This window comes from Euprymna scolopes, chromosome 14 (assembly GCF_053919585.1).
Source record: "Euprymna scolopes isolate OS-2025 chromosome 14, ASM5391958v1, whole genome shotgun sequence".
NCBI classification, from domain to species: domain Eukaryota; kingdom Metazoa; phylum Mollusca; class Cephalopoda; order Sepiida; family Sepiolidae; genus Euprymna; species Euprymna scolopes.
The window spans coordinates 35,591,670-35,617,551 of NC_136495.1; the positions used below are offsets into that span (position 1 = coordinate 35,591,670).

Genomic DNA, 25,882 nt, shown 5'->3' on the forward strand with positions numbered 1-25,882 from the left:
ATGTATATATATATGTATATATATGTATATATATATGTATGTATATATATATATATGTATATATATATATATATATATATATATATATATATATATGTATATATGTATATATATATGTATATATATGTATATATATATGTATGTATATATATATATGTATATATATATATATGTATATATATATATATGTATATATATATATATGTATATATATATATGTATATATATATATATATATATATATATATATGTATATATATATATGTATATATATATATATATATATATATATATATGTATATATATATATATATATATATATATATATATATATATATATATATATATATATAATGACGTTGTCAGCATAAGTTAAAAAATTCATAGTTACTTTGAGACCATACAATACACAAAGAGAGGAAAGAGAGGGGCATGGGAGTTTTCTCATTTAATTCTGTTAAATAAAACGCAACGATAAAACATGGTAGTTACACAGTGACAGATTTCTTTGGATTTTTTTCGGAGGAATTCTTTTGCTATGACACCGTCAAGTAGAACTCTTCAATCCAGAAAGTGCAAAACAAACGGTATGTTTTTTTGCGAAAGGTGATAATGTTTATAATGTAACTGGATTCGAGTGGCTTGTTTATATCAAACTACTCGCATAAATTCTTTCTTTCTTTTTTCTCTCCACATTGTTCTTGTGTCTTTTTCTCCTTCTCTTCATTATGTCGCTTGATAGCGACGAAACACAAACTCAACAAGACAATGTCAGTTTAGTCAACACGGACGAGGAGGAGGATGACCCGCCACCCCAGTACGATACCCTGAGCTTCCAGTTTTGTGAGGAGACTGAGCGGAGTCTGGACGATGTCCTCACGGACATCAAATTCGGGAGATTTCACATCCTCATCTTGATGCTCGGTGGGACGGCCTACTTCGCCGTCTGCAGCGAGCTCATGGTGTTCGTCTTCCTCAACGAGCCGATCAAGAAAGAATGGAACCTGAGTGACATGGTGTTCCCCTGGTTGCCCTTCTGCAACGGGTTGGCTTCCATGTTCGGCGAGTATCTCTTCGGCATTCTCAGCGACAAGCATGGCCGGCAGTTCACGTTCGTCCTTACCGTCTCCATCTGTTGCATCTTCGCCATCGGCTCCACGTTCGCTACAAATTTTCCCATCCTCGTTGTCTTCCGGTCATTTGTTTCCTTCGGAAAAGGCGGATTGGCGGCGCTGGCTTTCGTCTTACCAATTGGTAAGAAAAGGAAGAGAGCTTTATTTATCACTACAAACAACACAACCGAAAAAGTTGTCAAAAAACGGTGCTAGTGCAGAGAGTGATCCGCGCTATTTTTTAAATCTATTTCCAAGTTTAATTAAAGTTTATGATGTTTTTTTTATTATTATTCAATTGTTAGGTTGAAGTATAGAATAGGTTCAAAACACACTCCCCTCCCCATGTTAAGAATGGCTTTTTAAATAATAACGTTATTATTTACGTCCGGATCACTCGCTGCATGCACTAGTACCCAAAAAACAAATATATGACAAATGTTACTAAAGGGAAGGTAAGTTACTTTTCTAGCTATCTGGGTAAGATTTTGATGTTTTAACTTATTTTAAAGCGTTTATTTGCTTCGAAACTCAAGTAGTGCTGCTGAGTGACGGTAAATTTTTAGATTAGGTCCACCTCCACAATTTTCTTTTAAATGACGACTTAGGTTTTCGACTATGCTGAATACGGAAATCGCATTGAAATTTTGCAGAAATAAGTAGTTATCGAGATATAAAAAGTTGTTTTATGCATTGTATTCTTTGGTGGCCATCTTTTTTATGCGCGTGTGCGCGCCATAAACAAATATACGCACGTAAAAAAGATGGTCGCCAAAGAATGCAATGTATAAAACAACTTTTTATATCTCGATAACTACTTATTTCTGCAAAATTTAAATGCGATTTCCGTATTCAGCATAGTCGAAAACCTATCTAAGTCGTCATTTAAAAGAAAATTGTGGAGGTGGAGTTAATCTAAAAAAAATACCCAAAATACTGACAGATAAATATTACCGTGACATTTATTAGGTGGGTTTCTTCCAATATTTTGTTTGGCACTTCTGCAGAACAATGACATATTAGCAGCACTAAGCAGCAGAGACGAGTTATCGACCGCTGTTCTTCGAAAGAGAAACGACGTCTAGCGCCAACTTGGCCAGCGGTCGTTATGTGAACCTCAAATATAAACAAATGTTACAAACATATATAACAGCGATATAAATAACACAAAAATATATGAAAATCGAAACATTTATTGTATAAAAAATGTATCAAAATATAATTTTAATGTATAATTTCTTTCCAATAAGTGAAAATAAAATAATAAATGATAAAAACATGAAACATTTATTGTTTTTAGAAATATTTTTTTACGGTATGTAGCAAAATATGATTTTAAAAACGTGAAACATTCATAGAGGTTTAAGAATAATTTGTTTTGTTTGTTTGTACAAAAATATTGTATAAAAATGTATCAAAATCTAATTTTAGGTTGCACGCACTTTTAAAGAAAAGGAAGAGTTATCGATCCCTATTCTTTGGCTGACAAACGACATCTGTCTGCTGCGGTTCTTGAAACTAAAATACACAAATTCGCCTCATGTTACTGACATGCAGAAGTGCCTTTTATTTAATATTTGATTTTTTAACGATAATCGAAACTCCATCAATGACTGTCTTATGTCAGCCAATTTGTCCGTGTTCTAACTTAACATTTGGCACTACTTGTGTTTCAAAGTAATTAAATGCTTTAAAATAAGTCAAACCATAATATGACTTATTCAGGTAGGTAGAAGAGTAACATTTATTTGTTATATAGTTGTTTCTTTACCACTTTTTCAGTTTGTTGTCTATAGTAAAAAAAAAAAATGCACGGGTTTGTATTACTGTACACATAGATTCGAAAAAGTTTTCAAAAAACAAATATATAACAAATAAATGTTATCAAAGGCAAGATAAGTTACTTTTCTACCTAACTGGGTATATTTTTCGTGTTTTTATTCAATGTAACATGTTTATTCAGCTCGAAAAGCATACAGTGTTTACCGATGTATTGGAAAATTCAAAATGGCGCCCGACACTCTCTTTAACACGGTAAGTTCAGGAAAAGGTATTATAAATAATAAACAAGACAAAATACTGTTAGAAATTCGCTCAATATATATTACCGTGACATAAGTTGACATATATTCGGTGTTTTTTAAATAGTATTTTATCTAGTTTATTATTTATAACACCTTTTGCCAAACTTACCATGTTAAAGAGAGTGTCGGGCGCCATTTTGAATTTTCCAATACATCGGTAAACACTGCATGTTTTTCGAGCTGAATAAACATGTTACATTGAATAAAAACAAAAAAATGTATCCAGTTTGGTAGAAAAGTAACTTATCTTGCCTTTGATAACATTTATTTGTTATATATTTGTTTTTTGACAACTTTTTCGAATCTATGTGTACAGTAATACAAACCCAAAATGGCACACATTTTCTTTTTAATGCTTATTTAGGTCCTTGTCTAGGATTCCCACGGTATTTCTGTAGATTTGTAAACCAACACATTTCAGGTGAAAACATTATTATGTACTTGCATGTCATGTCGAAATTAGTATAAATTTCAAAAAATGGCATATTTTGTTTTATAATGACCGGCTTTTAAATCAAGAGAGATAAGTCAGTTTGTCATACTGAAATGGTCGCACAACTCTTCCACATTAAAAACTCGATAATTTGATAAATTTTATTTCTGGATCATTTTCCCTAATTTTTAGAATTTATACTAATTTCGATCTGACATGTAAGTATGCAATAGTTTATTTATTTAATTTTATCTGAAATGTGTTGGTTCAAAACCTCACTAATCTCTAAAAAACAAAAATCAAGAAAAATTGGTGCTAATCCAAAATTCAGCTTAATTACAAAACAAAAATACAGAAAAATCTTTGATTTACGTGCCCGTCACGGAACAATGATGTCATATTCAAAAAAATCATAAATTGATCAAGTAAATTTTTTTATTAATAACTAAGTAAATAATTTGTTTACGATTTTTAGCGATTTAGTATTAATCATGGCTATTACAAGGCTGATTTGGATCTCTGTTTCTGGAGAGGTTGTTAAGGGGGAAGTAACTACCCTTTTTTCTTTATGAAATTTGATTTTCTTAGTTAAAAAAATACTTTATCATTTTACATGATTTTTAGAATATAAAATTTTCATTCCGTGATGGGTACATACATCATAAAGATTTTTCTGTACTTCTGTTTTTTAATTAAGTTGGATTCTGGATAAGAACAAAAAAACTCTGTATGATGTACATCCCACGACAAAATAAATATCATATTCCTAAAATCACATAAAGTGATCAAGTAGTTTTATTTGTAAATGAGAAAATCAAATTTTATGAGTAACAGAAAGGCTGCTGTTTTATCTGCCATTTTGAAAACAAGCTAAAAACAAAAAAAACAAAAAACAAAAGGAGAGAACTCAATAATTCAAACTTGCGAGATATATTGTAATGCCTATGAATTGCCATTAATCACTTAAAAATGATTTTCTTTATAAAAATAAACCTACTTGATCAATTTGTGTGATTTTTGGAATATGATATGTTCAATTTGTCAAGGGGGAGGGGATTCTGGGCAAGAGCCCTTGTGTATGTAAACCCAGTTGTGAAACATGACAGTTAAAAATAAAATGACATGAAAACTTTCAGAATACTTGTTATTGAAAAATAGGTATTTATGCAGAATATGGGCCATGCTATCTTTTTAGATATGATTTTTAAGTTAAATTCAATGTTTACAGTATCTTTTGTTTATTAAATTGTTAGAAAAGTAGAAAATAATTTTTTTTTTTAAATCCTCCTTCCCACATTGAAAAATAGGTTTCTAATAGTTTTGGAATGATTAACTGAAATCGGGAAGCAGAAAAATCGGAATCGGAAAAATTATTCTTATTTTCCGATACCCAAAATTATTCTTTTTATTGTCTTTTTTATTTGATTTTATTTAAAGCAAAATAATCCACTGCTATTAGTAATGATAAAATAACAAATATTCATTGATTTTAAGCTATCAATAAAATTAAAATCTATAGATCATCCCCCATAAGTGTATTGATATATGTGTTTTACAGTAATCATGAAAAAATAACAACTCTATAGTTAAATATTTAGAAATTTATAAGAATTAGAATCGGTAATTGACTACAGAATCGGGGAAAATATAAGAATCGTCCCATCATTAGTTTCTAAATAATAATGTTATTTTAATGTAGTCTGTATTCTGCAGAAGACGAGCGAAACATCAGGCCTCTTCACCTCCATTTTAATTTCATAAGTAGTGAAAAATATTAGTTTACAACGAAAATTATGGAAAATGAAAAAGTAAAATTTTTTTTTTTTTAATTCAATTTTCACATCATTGAAGTAGGGGACTACTATCGGACACATAAGTTTCAGGTATATTATGAAAGGAGATGAGTAGCAAGATGTCTGTTAACATTACACTTGAACTTCTGCATGTCAGTACAGTTGGGAAAGCAGAATCGCAGAAAGGAGTTCCAAAGTCTAGCAGTTCTGGGGAAGAAACTATTGGAGTAAAAGGCTTTCTTACATTTAGGGATCTCTACTGTGGAGGGGTGGGATTTTGCTGCTTGTCGGGTTTGTTGGGGGTATTTACGTTGAGGGGGTACAAGTGCTTGTAATTCGTCAGAGCATTCACCGTTAAAGTAATTGTAGAACAGGCAGAGGGATGCAACATTTCATCGATGGGACAGGGGCTGAAGCCTAGTTGACAGTTCAGGATCTATCAGGTTGGCGAACCTCTTTTGAACCCTGTCCAGGAGTTGGAGGCAAGTAGCATATGCACCAGCCTAGATGTGACAAAAGTACTCTATACATGGGCGAATGGTAGCCTTATAGAGGTACAGGGTATTTTCAGGTGTGAGTAGCTTTCTAGCACGGTAGAGAGAGCCCATCTTCTTCGTAGCAGCCTTGGCAATGCTTTCTATATATATATTCCACTTCATTTTCCCTGTGAACGTTAGGCCAAGGAGTTTGAAGGAAGTACTTTCAGGGAATGTGTTTTTGGCCATTGCTATTGGTGGTAGAGAAGGTTTCTTGTAATTATTGAAGGAAAATGTAGGAAAATCCACCTTTTTCACTGACTTTATGTTTCTTCAAAGTTTGGACTGTCATGGGAAAACTATATTTGTGATATCTTGTTGAAACAAATAAGTGATTTGTATTTATCAGAGAAGAACATATATTTTATTTTAATATTTTACAAAAACTCTAGTCCAGAATTCCCCCGTATATTAAAAACAAAAACAAAAAAAATTGTATAAAGTATGTACCTGGGATGGAATGAAAATGTCATATTGCAAAAAATCATATAAATTGATCAAGTAGTTTTATTTTTAAAATAAGAAAAAATTTTATGTGTAAATGAGGAGGGACTGTCCCACTGCCATCTTGGAGAAACAAAGGGAGATAACTCAATAATTTGAACGTGAGATCAGTCTTGTAATGCCTATGATTTTCCATTACTCATTTTAAATCATTTGAAAATGATTTTATTTATAAAAATAAAATACCTGATCAACTAACAAGTTTTGGAATATGATCTTTACTTACTTTAGTTTTGGAATATGATCTTTTCATTCTGTGATATGTATTTTCGTATTTTTATTTTCTAACTAGCAGGACTCGTTAACCGGCGTTGCCCGGTGGAAGCATGCTCCCCTCTTGTAAAGAATTAAACTATGGTTGTTGTTGTTGTTGGCCAATCCCTAACATCCTAAAAAATCATCATAAAGAACGGGTTTCAGAAGACACCCCATTTTATGAGGGGTAGGACTGTCCAAGTATTTGCTCCAAGTTCAACCTTGATATATGTTGTCAGCATACCCACTCACAAAAACTATAAAAAAAAAATTGGGGTGGCTCGATGATGGTCACAAAGTACATGTTCAATTTAGTAGAACGTTATAAGTGAAAACTGATCCCCTAGGATAAAAGTCATAGAAAACGTTATGATCTGACAGGTAAGTTTGTAATCGATGAGGTTAATGTGAATAAAGGGCAAATTGTATAAATTAAAGGGGTTGTCGATTTCGGAAACGTCCAGTATTCGTTCATATTTGCATCTCATAAGTTTTGACTGTCAATCAAATGATATTATTTATTAATTCAAATCATAGTTCTCCTTACCATTTTGCTTCTCAATTTTTCCTCTGCTAAAAATTTAATCACGTGATTATGATGTAGTGACAATGAAATAAACCATTCATTCAAGTGCTGCTTGTTATGGATTTAACTGAATATGATATTAAAAATCACTGTCTAGATACTTATGCACTTATGTTACTGGGCTGGTGGGTGTTTTGTAACTATTCTGTACTTTCACCTAACAGTTTAATAAACAAAAAAGATATCGTAAAACATGAATGTATGTATGTATGTATATATATATATATATATACACACATTCACATTTTACCATATCTTTTTTGTTTATTTTTTGTTATTATATATATATTTTTAGAGGGGGGATTTACTTAGCGAGATAAAGGGCCGTTTGAATAAATTCACAATGATTTCTATTTGTAATAATGTAAAAAAATAATGTTCTTTTCAGTTGTGTGCACTTATGTTATCAAACTGGCAGTAACTAATCTGTATTGTCACCTAACAATTTAATAAACAAAAAGATATTATTTATTGTTTTTTTTTTTATTTTAACTTCTCTGCAATATATCCCAAGGAGTTTTATAAGTAAATAAATTTGTGCGGTTTTAACAACAGAAAATTCAAGTTTTACAATTTATTTGTGTTTACTGAATTGTTAGGTGAAAGTACAGAATAGTTACGATGCAACTATAAATATTTTGTTTGTTCTGATTATAAATTTTAATCATTGTGAATTTATTCAAACGGTTCTTTATCTCGCTAAGTCACCCCCCCCCCTACAAAATTGGAAGTGGGGATTGACTTTATCTTGCTAATTTTTTTTTTTTTTTGTACTTCTCTGCAGTATATCCCAATGAATTGAAATAGGCAATACTGGACTTTAGGTGGATAAAAAGAATTTCTTATTTATTTATTTTAAACAATATATACAGGACATTGTATTATTTAAACAGAACAATTTTTAAAAATTGTGAAACAATATTAATAAGACCTTTTATAATTTTAAACAATAGAAACCTTTGGTTATATTTAATTTGAAGTGCATAAGCACCTTTTTTTTTTTTTTTATTAAATTGTTAGGTAGAAGCACATAATAGTTACAAGACACCCTCCCTATGTTATGAATGGCTTGCAAAATAATGTTGTTATTTAAGCACATTAAAAAAAAAATGTTTTATAATTTAAGATAATTATTTATTTGGTTTCCACCTGAACACTTTCCTTTGAAATGACGACTATTGTTGTTTTTCGGGTCTGGTGGAAACGAATATCGCATAAAAAATTTCCACAAATGCGTAGTATTTCAAATATTAAACAATATAATTTTTTATGTTGAAAGGGGTGGCTATAGGTGTTCGCCAAAAATATGTTCGCACTGAAGCTGATTACAATATGGATGTCTTGAAGTCTGACGTAAACAAGTTTTTGATGAGCCGTTCCATATAAGTTAACAAATTCACCAAATTTCCATTACTAACGATTACTATAGTGTCCAATTTCTACTGAACACTCTTTAACCCTTATCCTCGAGTGGCCTCAAGGCCTTGATAAGTGGTGATGCCCATGTAAAAAAAAAAGAAAAAAAAGCAGGACAATTTTGTTAAATAATAAACCTTGTTGTTTATGTCAAACAATATATACAGAAGTTAGAAAACATAAGTATAAATTATGGTTGGATGATTCTGAAAGAAATAATGTTTACAAAAAATAGCACAAAAAGTAAGCAACCCCCCTATGAAAAAGTGCAAATAGCATCTAGGACAATGTCGAGCAAATTAACAAAGTAAAAATAAAATGTACAAAAAAAACAAAGTAACGGCACTTCCAGGCTTGAATGCAGAACGCTTAGTGGAAAAGGGGGTGAATTTAAACTAAGCAAGTGAAGCCTGCATGGTCCCCCATGAGTGTACAGTAAACGAGGCATAAAAAAATAACTAAGTTCAGCATTCCCTCCCTCCATTTAGCCCCAAATCCTCAGGGGACATCAAATCCTAGTGAAAATGAACAAACGGTGCAGTTTTAGGCCTTAACATATGTCAATTTGAGTTCTGTACCATGAAAAAAAATAAATTACTAAGTCCATCATTTGCCCCCCCCTCCACCCACCATTTAGCTCCAAAAGTCCCCAAGGCCTTAACATATTTAAATTTGAATTCAGCACCATGCAAAACTGCTAAATAGACATACACAGAAAATTTTGGACAAGTATGGTAAAATAGTCCCAAAAATGTAGTGTTTTTATTAGCCCTAAAAGAGCCCCTGGGGCACACCCAAGAGTTATTGCGAAGCATAGACAAACAAAATTATATAGAAATCAGTTAGTTACAACTTTTCAGAAAGTTTTATAAAAATCCAAGGTGTCAATTTTTTTTTTTAATAAGCACAAAAGTGTCAATTTTAGCCATTTAAACCCGAAATGCAACCCTAGGGGGACAACCAGAGTTTTCCTGGAAAATTCGTTCTGTTACTTTTTTACTGATATCATGTTTAATGTTTGTGCAAAATTTAAAAAATTCCAAGGTGTAGTTATTGAGAAAAGTGCAGACAGAAGAGTGAATTTACAGGTCCACCCTGCTTTTGTCGGGGGACCAACAACCTTATTGAATTGGTCATGAGAAATTGCCACTTTATCAGTTTGGAAATTAACACTTATGACATGTGATTGACCTAAATAATACTGTAACACGGCTTATTTCTCTCTTTCTCTCTCTCCATAACTGTCCCTCCCCCTGAGTGACTGGAACCAGTAGTAGTTTTGCGTAGCTGTTTATGATTTCAGGTGTCCATTGATGTTGTATAAATGTAATAGCATCGTCAATGATTTACTTTTGGATTTTAATAGTTTCACAAATAAACAATAAAATATAAGAGTTTGTTTGTGAAACTATTACACTCCGAAAGTAAATCATTGACGATGCTATTTTCCTTAGAAACAATAAAATATAAGAGTTTCTAAGGAAAATAATTCCATGAATCATAAATAAAACATAAGAATATCGTATACATACAGAAATGGCGGCCTGCTTTATAGTTGAGAACTGTTTGTTTAGTGGTGGAATAACCAAATAGGGGAATTGTAGAATGCATACTTCTCAGCCAATCAGCTGGGCCAGATTTATGGATGGAAGAAATCATTATTGGTGTAAAATGTAGGGGTTAAGAATATGCGATTGTGTAGGAAATCTGTAGTCAGTTAATGATGGGTAACGCCCAAGAAAATAGAAAAAAGTATAAATGCACTCATGTGGAAAGGTATTGTAAGAGGACTTGGTAAAGTGAGGGTGAAATTTGAGCTACTTCCTCTGTAGGTTAGGACAATGATGATCATGGCACTCCTCGGAATAAATGTAATGTTTTAATATAACGAAATAATGTGTATGTAATTACGGTCTATAGCTAGATAACGTAATGGCTAATGGCGTAAACATAATTTTTTATGTGCCATCTGTTGTTGTCAACCTACAGTAGTTTCGGCTAGATGGGAAAAATTGCATCTCTTTTATTATATACAAGATATAGGGAGAAATTCTAGACAACCACTCTTTTATTTATTTTTTAAAACTATTCTGTACAGTATAGGGTTTGCATAGACAAGCAGCAATTCTTTATTTTTTTTATGTTGGGTGATTCATCTTGGTTGTTATTTTTACAGTGTTTCAGCCAATGTTACTTGTGGCCTTCTTCAAGAGTATCTTTTAAACCTTCTGAATATGTCAAATTTATGGCTTATAATTCTATTACTAACAAGACTTGAAAGAATTAGGGGCCCTGAAACTTAAGTTATGTTGTGTTTACCGGTAGAATATATTAAAGAAATTTTTATTTTTTTTTAAAGTGGGTAATCCTTAAAGATGGTGTTGATCAAGCAAGATGGCTACTTAATGTCATGTTTTTTGTAAAAACAAAACTGAGTGAAACTGAAACGAAATAATAAAAAAAATGTTGTCTGAAGCCATCCAAAAATCGGATTGTGAACAAAGACCGAAACGAATTAAAGTGTTGTGTAATCATTTCAAAAACAATTTTATTTCCAAAATTTAATTCTTACACAGGTTTAAAAAAAAAAATTAATTGAAGTATAAAAATATTTCTTTCATAAGTTTATGTGAAGTAAAATCTTATGTAATTATTACGAGCCATTATACGGCATAATCACATTGACACACTGGTTCTCGTAGGATCACTGAAGTTAAGTAATTGACACCTCCCTACAAGAGCTGCAAAAACCTAACGTAGTCATCTCCCCTAATGGGGATATACATGCAACTAGAGACCGCCTGTGAATTTCATATTCCTGTGAAACTTCCTTCTTCAGAGGAAGCCAGTTCAACCCAACTAGGATGAGTGCTGCTTAAGTACAATGCAATACGAGTCATTGTTTATTTCTGTGAAGTATTGAAGTTACAAGTGTTGGTTGGTATTGTGTATCACTTTCATTTGATATCATTTTTTGATGTGTGTGCTGGTTTCGTATTTCATTTCAATTGCGTTTTTACATAAACACGACATCGTGTTTGATCGATGTGATAGGATGATAACAAACTGATTCTTTTTCTATAGTAAATGTTATTTGTTTATTCAAAACTTCTCATGTGTATGACCGTGTTCTGTAATATATTTTGAGGAAAAATCTCTTTACCGAACGGTGTTTCAAATCTCTCGAAATCTGTGTAAACCAGTAATGTTCCGATTTACTTGCCTCCCCACGAGGACAAAGTTAGACACAAGGTCAGTTTTTAATGTGGGGAAAATCCAGCTCCTTGAAAAGGGGCACTCTGGATAGGAACAGAAATAATAATTGTCTCAGGCATGAAAGATTTCCCCTTCACTGACCGAGGACAGAAAAGGTGAAGCGCAGCATGAGAACAGATACAACACTTTGATCTTGATCATTATTTATATTTAAGTGATGTAATGGTTTTTGTTATCTTATTATGCAGGTGCAAATAAAAACAAAAGGTACTGATCTAGAACCTCAACAAAAACGGTCCTCTCGTGACAATGACCGATTCTACGCATGCGTCAGATGACGTCGTGACCTGATTTACTTTAAATAGTTGAAAAACCGAACAAATTTCATATACGTCGCGTTAGCTCAGTTGGTTAAGGCCTTGGTTCATAATCGAAGCGTTTTGGGTTCGAATCGTGGTGTGAGATATTTTTTTTTTTCGATTTTTTAAATTTAAATATTGAACCAGTGTTATTTAAGCCATTTTTCACGTAACGTTAATTTTTTTACTTTGCTTATTCTTAGCGACACCCAAAAACACCAGGGTACCCACCGATTTTTTAAATTTTAAAATCGAAACAGACTTATTTAAGCCATTTTTCACGTGTTCGTTTTCTGTTTTCATCGTTCGTTTGCCTTACGTTAGTTTTTTTTGTGTTTTTTTTATTGTTTGATCGCCGCGTAGCAGGGAAAACAGAAACTGGCTTCCGCAAATTGACATTGTCGCACCTGCTAATTTTGGTTTATAAACGTCAACTTAACACACTTATCAATTCATCTGTTCCCGTGGTCGAGATGGTTAGGTCGCAGGTTTTTTTTTCCATTTCCTTTCCACCTCCACGCCAAACGTTTGGGGTTCAAGCCTACCTTTATACTAAAACTATATTTTTTCTTTTACACCTCCAAACAACCGGCCAACGTTTTTTTTTTAACAGGGTCCCTCCACCAACACACACCTCCAAACACTCGGGCAACGCCGGGTACCCCCACTAGTCTATTATATAAATCTCACCTGTCTGTTAGTATGTATGTATGGCCACCTCAAACTTTCGACAGGCCCAACAAAAATTGACAAACTTGGTATCGTTTTAAAGTTCAGACCCTCGGAAAAATAATATCGAAAAATTGGCTCGAACAGTCAAGTCTAAGTTGGTCATCTGGCCGGTTTTCTGCATGGTGGGGGTCATAAGATTTAGCAAAATTTTAACATTAAATACTACATCATACTATTGCTAAAGTTATTTTATACATATTTGAAAAAATGCTGATTAATGACTGGAAATGACGTCAACTATCTATCATGGCGACTTTTGAAACTTACATGAAGCGCTTGCGATATTATCATCCAGACTGAAATACTAATTTTCATGTCCAAAGATTTGTACCAACATGATTATCACATTTCAAAATGTAAAATACCAAATTTTCACAAAAATCAAAGAGGGAAAAATATAATTATGAGTGATTGAAAATATTTACCGACGAAGATCAAAATTAGCAGTTGCTATATTTTAACAATTAGCAGTTGCTATATCTTAAAATGTGAACAATGCATTTGTATATGAAACTCTAAATGTCCAAGTCGTAATCCCAAACATTACGGAGTGAAAGGGGGGGGCATAATATGAGTTAATCATCGTTTGTTTCTCTAAAGCCTCATACTTACAGATTTTAATATTATACGAAATGTGAGTTAATGGATTTAGTGAGTGTTTAATGAGATCCCAGGCTTAATCTCCTCCTTATTTTCGTGGGGGGGGGGGATGATAGACGTGTTTATTTCCAATGATGACGTCATTATCTTCTGTTAAAAAAGATTCATATAATATATTTATGTTGTATAACAGTGACATAAAATCTCATATTCCAAAAATCACATTGCTGAACTGATGATTCCAAAAACCGGGTAAATGAATCAGTGCATGCTAGTGGCTTATTTGTAACATTCCAAAAATCACATAAATATATCAAGTAATTCTGGGTTAAGGAGAGGGGGAGTAAAGTCACTCAAATGCTAAGACTGATACTGCATTCAGGAATTCATGTTAAAGTAATGTTTGCCTAATCCCTAACCGTGTTAATGTTTTTATGTATTAATTTCGAAAATTAGTATATTTTAATCAGTGGGGTGGGGGATATGAAATCTGTCCGGAAATGGCTGAAACAGTTTATTATTTAAACATTACTTTTTTTTATGTATATTTTTAACAGTGGGTGGGGGATATAAAGTTAGTCCTGGAAATGGCTGAAATTGTTTACAATTTAGATATTACTTTATTTCATGTATATTTTTATCAGTGGGGTGGGGGATATGAAATAAGTTCCGGAAATGGCTGAAACCGTTTATGATTTAAACATTACTTTATTTCATGTATATTTTTAACAGTGGTGTAATGAAAAATGATTGTCTAAATTAGTAACATATCCAAGAATTATGAAAAATGATGAAGTGTGAGTCTGTAATGAAATAATTGGCGCAGACAATATATCAAAGTTATTATTTTAGTAAGGGGGTAGGCGATAACGTGGGTTACAAATATCAAAAGTTATTGGCGAAATTAGTAACATATGCAAGAATTATGAAAAATGATGAAACGTAAGTCAATTGATTGGTGCATTTGTAATTAAATAATAAACCCAAACAATATATCAAAGTTATTATTTTCGTAAGGGGGGGGCGATAATGTGGGTTACAATTGTGAAAAGTGATTGTCGAAATTAGTAACATATCCAAGAATTATGAAAAAATTTGAAATGTGAATTAATCGATTGGCGAGTTTGTAATGAAATAATCAGCCCAGACAATATATCAAAGTTATTATTTTCGTAAGGGAAGGGGCTATAATGTGGGTTACATATATGAAAAATGATTGTCGAAATTAGTAACATAGCCAAGTATTGTGAAAAATGATAAAATGTGAGTTGATTGGTGTGTTTGTAACAAAATCAGCCAGACAATATATCTAAGTTATTATTTTCGTAAGGGGGGGGGCGATAATGTGGGTTAAAATTATAAAAAATGTGGTCGAAATTAGTAACATATCCAAGAATTATAAAAATGATGAAATGTGAATTAATCGATTGGCGAGTTTGTAATGAAATGATCGGCCCAGACAATATATCAAAGTTATTATTTTAGTAAGGGGGCAGGCGATAATGTGGGTTACAATTGTGAAAAATGATTGTCGAAATTAGTAACATATCCAAGAATTATGAAAAATGATGAATTGTGAATTAATCGATTGGTGTGTTTGTAATGAACACACAATATAACAAAGTTATTATTTTCGTAAGGCGGGGGTGGGGGCGGTAATGTGGGTTAAAATAATGAAAAATGATTGTCGAAATTAGGAACATATCCAAGAATTATGAAAAAATTTGAAATGTGAATTAATTGATTGTCGTGTTTGTAATGAAATAATCAGGCCAGACAATATATCAGTTTCTGTTGGTGGTTAACATTATTTTTCTGAATTTTCAATATTAACTTCGGGGAATGACGTCACAGTTGTAGTGGTGGGTAGAAAGACACATGATTATGTTGCTTTTTGACATGCTCAGGAGTTCTCTATGAATTAACAAACCTTCACTTTTGGGGTGGGGCTGAAGTGAGTAATGTCCATTTTGGTGTCACTATGCAATCTCCCACAATATCATATTCCAAAAATATGGAATAACTATGGAATCATATTCCGGAAATCACATTGTTTCTCTTACTAATGTGTTGTTGGTGGTTGTGGTAGGGCAGGGGGGGGCAGAACTACATCAATATTGAAAATTGTGGTAAAGTAAAAGTTGCCTAATCTTCATTCGCATCAATGCATTTATGTAATTATTTGGAAAACCTGCTGAGTTATGGTCAAGATATATCATTTCACTTAAAATGATGGTGTCAATAGTAGGGAGGGAAATAACACAGTAATGTGGAATTTGTAGTGAAGCAAGGGTTGCCTAATCATAAGCTTCTCAACATATTTGTTTATTTGCTTGTAAAACCGGCTGAGTAATCTTCCAAAAATGACGTCTTTTTTTCCAAAAAATGTTGTTGTCGGTAGTGGGGAAAAAACAAAACAGAGTAATGTGAAATTTGATAATGAAACAAGGGTTGTCTAATCCCTTAACCATGTCAATTTTTTTTTTCAATTATTATTATTATTTATGCATTAATTTGAAAATCCTGCTGAGATATCTTCCAAAAATGACATAATGTTTCTTCCAATTATAGTGCCGATAGTGAGGAAGGAAAGAAACACAGTAATGTTGAAATTTATGGTGAAACAAGGGTTGCGAACTCATTAACCAACACAATGTATTTATGTATTAATTTTGAAATCCTAATGATCCATCTTCTAAAAATGATTTCCGTTTTCTTAAAATTATGGCAGCCTTGGTGGGAAGAGAAATTATTTCATAGATGTTGCACAATAACTGTCGAGAGTATGTTAAATTGTTTCATATATGTATATAAATTACCTGTCCGACGGTAGGTAAACATATTTTAAATATGTGTTGTAAATTACCCGTCCCCAGAAGGTAAATTATTTCATATACATTCTGTAAATTACCTGTCTTAGGGAAGGTACAATTATTTCATGCATGTGTAACAGCTGTTCTAGGGTAGGTATTCCTCTCTCCAAAGAATAACAAATATATTCAAAATCAACTTCAATCTTCTCATTGTTTATATGGTCCCGAGCAACGCCGGGTAGCCGCACTCGTCTATAATATAAATCTCACCTATCTGTTTAAATGTAAGTATGTATGTTTGTATGTCTGCCTAAAACTTTTGACAGAGGCAACAGATTTTCACGAGATTGGTATCATTTTGAAGCTCGACCCTTCGGATGACAAATATCAAAGAATTGGCCAAAAACATTAATTCCTTAACCCTCAGCTGGGCACTTTTCTACAGGGAGGGGTCGCTTCTTTTTTGCTGATATTTTCGAAAGTCATCCCCTCTTTTCGATTGTCTAGCCTTAATTTAAACCTATGTCACTTCCGGTTTGGCGATGGGTGCAATGGCAAACACGTCACTTTTTTTTTTTTTTCACATTCTTTTCCTCCTTCATGGTATGGGTTGGAGCCTGCCTGCCTACTACCACTTTCTTTTTTTTTTTTTTTTTTTTTTTTTTCTCAACACACACCTCCAAACACCCGGGCAACGCCAAACACCCAGGCTAGTAATTTTATAAAAGAAATATTTTTATTCTTTTCAAGAAAAGTATATTAAAAAAATTTTTCAACAAATGTTTAAAAGAATGTTTTTGTTCTTTTAAGATGAAAACATGAAGACAACTATGAATGAAAATCAAATATTTTTTTACTTTTTTCAATAAAAGAATTTTTTTTTTTTTTTTGCAATAACGAAAACAAATTTTTTTCAAGAAGAGTATCAGAAAAATGTTGTTTTTCTTTTCCTATTATAACGAAAACATCATTTCCTTTAAATTGATTTTTGATTCACTAATTGTGTCAGCTTTTTTTTTTCTTTTTTAATGTAAGATGCCGACACAATCATAGATCAGGTTCTGGATCAATGGCAATAAAATAAGGGTAGCTGTTCTCATGACATTTAATTTGTTTTTTAGATTTAAATTTCCAATATTTTAGTATAATTTGTATCTGTCTTCATGGGAAAGCAAATAAATAGAAACAATATTTAAAATTGAAACTTAAGCAAAAAAAGCAAACAGCTGTTTGCAGATCTGCAAAATAGATATCAAAATTTCAGATTTTGTTTCTGAATTTTTGAGATGAGGATTGATTATTTGTATTATTTCGATTTTTCCAAGTACTATTCTCATCTCGAGTGTTGTTTTCATAACGTTTCGGTCGATGTAACCTCCAACCTTCTTCAGGTGTATCTTGTGGAAATCATTAACCTTTCTGTCAAAATTGAGAATTTTGGTAAAATCCGATTGTAACCATTTCATAAAAATTTAAAACTGGACTTCATCTTTTATTTATTTATTTTTTTTACTAGGAAGTCACGACTTATCAAGGCCTGGAGGCCACTCGGGGATAAGGGTTATTACATGTACAGTAATCAATGGGATAATATGGTAATCGCTAGTAATGGAGATCTGATAAAGTGTCTTACTTAAGGGGGTGGTTCAAAGAAAGAAGCTCTGTTCATGGAATCTACGTTTTGATTTAGGCACAGATAAAGAGTGGCGAAAATTACTGACAGTGGTTTCAGCTAGATGGGTGTTTTTCGTGAAAGATTGGCAAGGGGAGACCAGAGATTGGAGCTCAAATGAGCACTTACCATGGAAATAACGATAAAACAACAACAGGCTCACAATGTCCCTTCTGTGGCAGAGAGGTGGCAGGGAAGAGAAAAGGGCGTCCCCCTACTAGGCTACAAAGTCTATTTTGTACTCTGTCAAGGCAGGATAGGCTGTTTTTAGCAGCTCCTGCCCAGATGTGGCAGCAGTACTCCATCCTTGGACATACTTGGCTTTTATCTGGACCAAACTTGTGAGTGTGTCAAATGGATGCGAATTACTTCAGACTTCTACACAGTCATGGCTGACAGAACGAGAGCATGCTACTCCCGGGGATTAAATAAAGAGCTTGGTTCGAAATTCTGTGCAGATTCCCAAATTTGACAGAAAAGTTTTTGAGTTAACTAAGAAAAACAAACTAGCAGGCGTTTGGCGATCAAGCTGATTAGCACCTTAGCTGCTTATTTGCACAACCCTTTCTTGTAAAGATGTTTACTGTATTATTATTTTTGATGCTTTTTTTTTAAATTTTGTTTTTCAATTTTCAGAGTTCTTGCCTCGTCAGAAAAGAAGTTACTTGATAATAATAACGATGTGTGGCACCCTCGGTACAGCTTTCACCGGGGCCATGGCTTGGCTTCTCATCCCAACCCACGGCTGGAGGTATTTTGTCGTTGCCTGTGCTACACCTTTTCTCATCACACTCATATTCCGGCTTTTTGCAAGATATGAATCGCCTCGCTTTCTCATGATCAGTGGAGAAAAGGAACAAGCTTGGATGGTAGTGACGAAGATATCACAGCTAAACAAGACTCCATTGCCAGCAGGTAATCCGGATTAATTCCTTTGCCTTAGATTCAGACAATCTAATATATTAAGTAAACTGTTTCCTGTGTCTTTTGTCATCAGTAACGTTTTTCGGATAAAATATCAGAGTTTGGTGAAGTTTTAAAATGAGGATTGATTATTTCTGTTCTTCCGACTACTGTTCTTATCTTGAGAGCTATTTTCCCAACATTTCAATCAATGTAACTTCTGACTTTCTTCGGGTGTATCTTATCAAACTTGTGAATCTGCGAAAAATTCAGTCATAAAAGTTACATTCTACTGGAGGTTGAGGGTTCAATTCTCGGTGCGGGTGACACTCAAAAATCCAATTGCAAATTACTTCGAACTTCTATCCCGTCATGGCTGATGGAACAAGAACAAGAACAGTAAAGGATTCTGCTCAAAATTCTGTACAGATTCCCGATTTTGACAGAAAGGTTCTAGAGTTCAACAAGATACTCCTGAAGAAGATTGGAGCTTACACTGACTGAAACATTGTGGAAATACTATTTAAGATGAAAACAGTAGTTTGAAGAATCCAAATTATGCAAATACTTGAGTGTTATTTGCATAACATTTTGGCTGACATAACCTCAGACCTTCTTAGTGTGTATATTATCAAACTCAAATCTTTCTGTTGAACTCTGGAATCTTTTTATCAAACTTGGGGAATCTGAATAGAATTTTGAACGGAGCCCTTTATTTAATCCACAGGTGTAACATGCTCTCGTTATGTCAACCATGACTGAGTAGAAATCTTAAATAATTTGTAATTGCATTCGTATCGCGCACACTGAGAATTGAACATCCAACCTCCAGAAGAGCGTCACTTAGAACTGAATTTTACATAGTAGTTTAACTCTTGGTATGACATTAATTGAAGACCATCTAAATGATTTTGTAATCCTCAAAATAAGTGATAGTCCAAAGGAGCTAGGCCAGGAGCATATGCAGGATAGGGCAAGATTTTCCAATTAAATTCTTTTAAGAGATTTTTGATCAGCAGTGCTGTGTGGGTACGAGCATTATCATGATGGAAGATGACTCCCTTTTTGTTGACTGAAGAATGTCGTTTCGGGATCAACATGGATAATGATATTGCAGAAAAATAAGAATGATGCTTTAATAATCTGAAAGAAAAAGTTATGATTAATCATGGTGATATGTTTAAGGAATAACTTAAATTCATAAAATAAATTACAATGGTTTAAAATGTCCCTTGTACAAACTGTCAAAAAACTTTTGCACCAAGCTGATATGATCTAAAATTTGATGTCGAGTCATATACTATTAGTTAAATGTTTTTTATTCTTTTTATTTTTTTTTTCCTAAAGGCAAACTTGCTGGTGTTCCAAGTCACAGACGTGGTCAGTTGAAGGATCTTTTCTCCAGAGAACTTCGTTATCGTACTCTTACCATTTCCCTGGTATGGCTCTTCCAAGCCACTGGCTACTGGGGAGTAACTACATATCTTCCCCAATACATGTCCGACAAGCTCAATCTTGGCGGCTACTTCATCATTTTCATCATCTTTGTCAGCGAACTTCCAGGTTTGTTTTTAGCTTTGTTTTTCATCCGCAAAAACATGCTCGGCCGAATCACGTCGGTCATCCTATTCATCTGCATGACCATCGTCCTGCTGGCTGTCTTTGCAGTTCTGAGCACGTCACATCTGATTTGGGCCCAGACACTGACCATCATGACCTGTTTTGCCTTTATGGCTCCGATCTATTCTATCCTAAACACTTTCACGCCCGAGATTTACCCAACAGCAATCCGCAACACTGCCCTCGGCTGGGTTTACATGGTGTCAAACATCCCAGGCCTCATTACCCCATTCATTGATGCGACCCTCCTTGCCAGTCCTGTTGTATGGCTCTATCCTGTCGTTTGGTTGATGTTTTTTGTCTTAGAGTTTGTTGTTATGCTCAGTATTAGAACCGAGACGGCAGGAAAGCGACTAAGCGACAATCTGCAGAGTACGCCCATCTGTGAAAACGTCCCCGGGTTTGTACCCGACCACATACCCGAGTGTGCGACCCCTATCTTTTCAAACGAAGCTTCTTATAGGTATCCGCATGATGGCTACCTTTAGCTTTCACGTTTTTAGCATTAACATGATTCAAATGGCTTCAAATAAATATAGTTGTAGGTTGATCATGACCCAAGCTGAAGGTTCTCTTTTCATTGGCTACAATACCAGGATGTAGGGGAGGATGCAACTTTTTTTCCTGGATTATGCCACTTACCCTTGATCCTCACATTATAATACTTAGTGTTTAGCAAGGAGGTTCCATGTGCAATGTTTTTTAGTTTTTGATATTACTCAACTGAGAATTGAACCTCAGGCTCCATATACAATTTTTAAAATCTGTTTTTATGGAAATCGTTCCAGACAAAATAGGAAGCTACTTGATGTAAAATAAAAATATCACTTCAAGGTCAAAAACTAACCAATGGTGTTAGATGGATAGATTACAATCCAGAAAACAGTAATTCTTCCATCTTTGTCAGAAACATTACCCAGGGAATGTGAGGACTAAAGGATAAAGTATAAGACATGAGAGTTATGCGGCTGCTAGAAAAAACAAAAAACAATGGTATGACTCGACTGAGAATTGAACCCCAGTCTCCTAGCTCATTAGCAAACACTGCCAAATGGGCCATTCTATATTGCAAGATACTTAGTGTCCATTAATGAACTAAGAGACCGAGGTTTAATCCTTGGTTAAGTTATGCTAAAGACTTCAAAAGTATTTCTTGTTAAACATTCAGTATCATAACATGAGAATCAAGGGTAAGTGGAGTAATGGGAAAGTAGTGATACTTTCCCCTATATCTTCATGTAGCCAATGAAAAGACAGATTTTGATTCACTCTTAACTACGGTCAACCTACTTTATATGCATTATGCAAAAAATTATACCCCCTCCCCTTAAATTTTTAAAACTTATTGATCTCAGAGTAAACTGCTCTTGCAGTTATTATAGTTCTTTTTTGCAATCACTTCCCCATGAAAAAAAATGCTGTATTATTTTTTAAATCATCTCATTTTTGGCACTAATGCTCCAATAATTATTGTAAACATTGCCATGATAATAAGCAACTTGTAAAATTGCGTGGAGATTTCTTTGATCTCTGCGAGACGGCCCATAATCTTTTAGTTGACCAAAAACAACAGTCTGTCATTGACACGCTGTACATAGACAACTTCATGGATAGTGATGACTCCCAGTAGTGGTGACAGTAGCAGATGTAGAAATACTGTTCTTTTCTCATTTTTTTTTTTTTGTGGCTGGAATAACGGAAATAATTAAAAAGAACAAATAACTCCATTTTCTATTAGATTATCTTTATACATCGAGCACATCTAGAGGAAGTCCATCTTCTAAGCCATCATCTGGTTGGGGGAGTAGAAGCACCTCAAAAGCAGATGTCTGTTTGCCTGGACATCTGACACTCAAGAGAGAGGAATGATCTTGCTTCTCTATCACATACTTTCACCTATGATACAACTTCCTTTACAAATCAGCTTCACCTCTAATTTACCATCTGATAGAAATTTTCATTTTTACCACTATTTTTACACATCCAAGTTCTATAGCACTACACACTACACATATACTGACAAATTCCTTTCCTACTCCAGCTTCTACTTTTCACATATCGTTACTTAGATATAAAATAATGAAAGCAATTATAAAGAACAACAAATAACTCCATTATTTTCTCTGGTTTATCTTTGCTACATCAATTTACATCTAGATGAACTATAACTTTCTTTTCCAACTCCTGCAATAATTTGATCAAACAATTTCAATTGGTCGTTTTGTATGACCTTCATGACAACACAATTTGACCGACATGGCTCTCAAGAAATCTTGAGTTTGACATGCCTGGGGTAAACTAGACTTACAACCCAAGGAGAAGCAACAAGTTTTAGGAGAAGGAAAAAATTGAACAAAAACGTGAAACTTGTTTATTAATGTGTTGTTATTTATCTGCACCACTCTGTTGTCATCAGCATGCCAGCGCAAATCATGAGATATTGAACTGGTTCAGTGGCATAACATAATCCGTAATATTTTCATTGACAAAAACAGCTGTTTGTCTCTCATTACCACATAAGAAGTAGTTGTTCAATAGAAAGTGATGTCTTCCAGCAGTAGTAACAGTAGAAGTTATAGAGGTGTTATTCTTTTCTCCTTGTGCCTGAAATAATAGAAACAATTAACATGAACAACAAATAGCTTCACTATTTGCTCTGGGATTTTATCTACTACTTGCAGTAATTTACAGCAAGTAGTAGATTTAGAATTAATGGCAAGACACTTTTAAAGAAAGGCATTTTTAGGAGGTGGGCTTGTCACTCGAACCTAGATGTAGTGGTAGGGTAATTTTTTTTATATATGCTATTCAACTTCCAAAATTATCAACAGATTTTAAAGTGCTAACTGCTCTAAAAGGCAAGAATGGCTTGGAAATGGGGGATCATTAGGAATTAAATTTATTTGCAAAACTGATCCCGCTCTACTCTAAATTCTAAATTATTTTTTGTTATTCTCTTTATTGTTCTTGTTTTTTACTAAGATTTTTAGCGTATTCACAATTACAATATTATTTAGTTTTTTAAACTGACGGCTAGAAAGTTATTTATTACTACAATTAAAGTTTGACAGTTGAGTATATTTGAAAAACCAGTATATTTTGAAGGAGCCACTGTTTTTAAAAGAACTACAAACCACATTGATTTTAAGCAAAAGGTATTTTTTCCAAATAAAATCTGTCCTCGTAACTTACAAATCTGTCACGTATTTAAAAGACAGATGTTATTGCTAGCTAATAACTTATAGCTGAATGATTGTCAAATTGTTTACCGGTCCTGGATATGACCTTAAACTATATCCGATAGTGAGGCCCCAGCTTGGGGGCTTTGGAGAATGTGGAGCCACCCTTTAATTGCCATTGCTCCCATGTCCTGGAGTGGTAGTACCTGTTAGGGTCCCAACTATAGGTTAAATAGAAACCGACTTAAAAAAACGAATATACTATATTAAAAAATTGTTCTTCAAAATCACTGGATTCGGCATTAAATAACCTAAAAAGGGTTGATATGCTGTAAAACAAAAACAAACAAATTGTTTACTTTGCCTAAAAAGGGGCTAATGTTTTGTTTTTTTTTTGATAGAGTAACCAAAATCTTTTACTATGAAAAAAGAAAGCAACCTAGAATTATAATTTTAATGGATAAAAATAATAAAAAGATTGACTTATTTACTAGTTGGAGTATGAAAAATATTTTTAAAATGTTTGATGCTCATGATGTTAAAGATTATTTTTAAGACAACAAAAAGTGAATGATATCAATTTTTTAAAACAAAAATGGGTCATAAAAACGTTACCAAAATGGTTGTTGAATTATGTTAAGATTTTCACTACTTTGCTTGCTCAGAACTCTTAAGGTATATCGTCTGCATTATTATTTATTAATGCACGTGAAAGGATATTTATTTCCAAACAAAATTGTGATTTTTGAGGACTTAACATATTTTGGTTTTTAAAATATGATCATTTTAGTATTTTATCGAAAGCGTTTTATGATTGATGGGTATTGTTACTTTAAACAAACTTTCATATACTGTATTAATTAAAAAAAAAATTTTAAGAAAAAACAGTTTTGTAAGCTCTGTTTACAGTTTTCATTTGGAAAAAAAAATTTTTTGCATAAAATTAATGTTTGTGGTTCTTTTATAAATAGTGGCTCCTTCAAGAAATACTGGTTTTTAAATATACTCAACTTTTCTTATCAAAATATGCCAAGATTTTAAGTATCAGAATATCTACAGGATAAATTGGACGATTTACTAAATAATATTTTTTCATACCGATGTAATTGTAAGGAAGCTCTTTTATGGGTTACATGATAGTTGAAAGGTTAAATGTAAATTGCTCCAAACAAGCCATGAAGCCACTTGATGTATAGAACTAAATAAGAAATACTATTTCAAGGTAAAAACTTGCCAATGATAAATGTTAGATAGATAGATTCCACCCAGAAAGCAGCAGTTGTTTCTCCCTTTTATCAACCCTATGGTGCTGTGTTCCACAGAGGAGTAGTGCTAGGAAAGAAACTTTATACATGGAATTTTCATTTAGCTTTCGGCACAGGTATAGACTAAGGAAAATTGTTGACAGTGGTTGTAGCTAGATGAGTGTTTGTTACAAATATTTTATAGAGTGGAAAAGCATAGATTGAAGCTCAATTTTTGTGCGAATAACAACCATGATGAGAATATTAACTTGAATAATTCTAATCATTAATGCATATCTCAAAAATTCAAAAACATGGTTATTTATTTTGGTATAAATATTTAAAGATATTGATGTGTGATGAGCTGATTGTTCTAAATAACAAAATAAAAGTTCTGAAAGTTATTTACATCCAATAATTTTTATAAATATATTAAAACAAAAAATTTACTCAATTGTATATCAATTCTGGGTACTTAGGCATTGTACGACCCACAATTTCCACAAAGTTGGTTCAGGCTCACTTGGTAGTTGATGGAAATAACCAGAAAAGGTTGAGCATTCTTCCTCGATTTTTAAAGCGCTATGAAAAAAGATAACATCTATCTAGTATGAATTATAATGGCAAAAAAACAAATATGAAAATACAATAAATATAACATGAACCTACTTAATGAAGAAATGTTTATTTTTTTTCTTGTAACCTGCAGATGTATACCTTCACTTTTGTATGAAAATCTAAATACAAGGGAGATAATCACTTACCCTCACCAGGATTTGTGCTAAGGGAGACTATTCAGCTGTTTTTCAACTGTTATACCTATTT

The 25,882-nt window shown here is 33.1% G+C and overlaps 1 protein-coding gene across 1 annotated transcript; it reads left to right on the forward strand.

Annotated features, from left to right (window-relative positions):
• Positions 1–540: 540 nt before the first annotated feature.
• LOC145292943 (uncharacterized) lies at positions 541–24,060 on the forward strand. The gene is made up of 3 exons (XM_080139118.1): positions 541–1,254; positions 18,748–19,026; positions 20,362–24,060. Exons 1-3 carry the CDS (start codon positions 729–731, stop codon positions 21,120–21,122), a joined length of 1,566 nt encoding a protein of 521 aa, XP_079995244.1. The 5' UTR covers positions 541–728; the 3' UTR covers positions 21,123–24,060.
• Positions 24,061–25,882: the final 1,822 nt, after the last annotated feature.